Source organism: Amblyomma maculatum, chromosome 5, assembly GCF_055883805.1.
Source record: "Amblyomma maculatum isolate TAMU_Amacu chromosome 5, ASM5588380v1, whole genome shotgun sequence".
Taxonomy (NCBI): domain Eukaryota; kingdom Metazoa; phylum Arthropoda; class Arachnida; order Ixodida; family Ixodidae; genus Amblyomma; species Amblyomma maculatum.
The window spans coordinates 87,483,124-87,484,639 of record NC_139348.1 but is presented as its reverse complement, the minus strand read 5'-3'; the positions used below and the strand labels follow the sequence as shown (position 1 = coordinate 87,484,639).

General features: G+C 55.8%; 1 protein-coding gene across 1 annotated transcript; it reads right to left on the bottom strand.

The window, feature by feature from the left end:
- Positions 1 to 828: 828 nt before the first annotated feature.
- On the bottom strand, positions 829 to 1,209 carry LOC146188651 (uncharacterized). The gene has a single exon (XM_084605095.1). The coding sequence runs from the start codon at positions 1,207 to 1,209 to the stop codon at positions 829 to 831; it is 381 nt and encodes a 126-aa protein (XP_084461221.1).
- Between the last annotated feature and the right edge of the window lie 307 nt (positions 1,210 to 1,516).

The following is a 1,516-nucleotide window of genomic DNA, read 5'->3' as shown; positions in this document are numbered from 1 at the left end:
CTGGACGTGAGAAGGCAAAGAACGAATTCCCAGCGCCGAGATGTGGTGGCCCAAGGACTCGAGCTCAGAAGAGCCGAAAACACATTTCTCTGGCATTGACGACCAAGCCAAACTCTTGGCGGCGTTGAAAGACTTCCCGGAGGTTACGCTCGTGATCCTGTGGAGAACGACTCGCGAGGATGTCGTCGATGTAGGCAAATACCGCGGGAGTCCACACGTCACTTCAGCAAAGAATCTTTGGGAAGTTTGAACTACGTTGCGTAGCCCAAATGGCATGCACACGTACTCAAACAGTGCGAAGGGTGTAGTGATGGCCGTCTTCGGAATATCGGCCGGCTCAACAGGGAGTTGGTGGTACGCCTTGACAATATCCACTTTACTAATGATATTGCAGCTTTCCAGATGTCCAGTGAAGTCTTGGATGTGTGGAAGGGGATAGCTGTCGTGGACCATGTGAGCTTTGAGAGCCCGGTAGTCGTTGCAGGGACGCCAGTCACCCGGTTCTTTCTTGGGCACCAGATGGAGTGGTGAGGCCCAAGCCCTGGATGAAGGGCGAATAATACCCAGCTGGAGCATGTGGTCGAATTCCCGTTTTGGAATTAATATAGCCAGACTCCTACCGAAGAGGCAGCGCGGACGAGCTGCGACAGGTGGACCACGCGTGACAGTGTGGTGGGTTATGCAGTGCTTGGGTGGCTGATGGAGATTACAAGGCCCCGTGACCTCAGGAAAGTCTGCGAGGACTTGGGCGTACGGGCTTGACGGAATCAGAGTTCGGATGCCAGTGGAAGCGACAGCCGATAAAACGCCAGTGATGGAAAGGCGTGTCTAGCTGTCGATGAGACGATGGCGACGCATGCTGACATCCAAATCAAAATGCGTCAGGAAGTTGGATCCGAGGATGCGCTTATTTAGATCAGCGACGATGAAGACCCATCGAAATGTGCGCCGCAGGCCAATGTCTAGAGTGAGGGATCGGATACCATACGTTGCGATGGAGGTTGAGATGGCCGCACGGAGAATAGGTCCATGTGACATGGAAGCACGGTCGGCCTTGGAGGACGGCAGTACGCTGACTTCGGCACCAGTGTCGACGAGGAAGCGCAGGCCAGAAATGCGGTCCATGACGACGAAAAAGTGGCCAGGTTGAAGAGCGAGGTCACATGCCGCCGTCAGGGAACTCGCTCCGCGTTTCCCGACCAGTTGCATAGTGGATTGCACTGGCGGTTGCGGTGCTGGAAAGTTCGGTGATATAAGCAGAGACGCGGACTGCGAGGACAGGACGAGTGCGGACTGCTCGGCGAAGACGAATGGCGGCGAGGTATAGAAGAGAAACCGTGCTGGGCGTGAGAGGGTGTCCGAAGGGCATCGATAGAAGCGGCCAGCTGATCGATCCGGGCCTCTGACAGTGAAATGACGGAGGTCTCCGGTGTAGAAGATACGGCAGCAACGGAAGGAGAAGACGCGTCGTTGACTCGATCTAGCGAGCTGGGTGAGGCGGTCAGCGGTCAAGTCC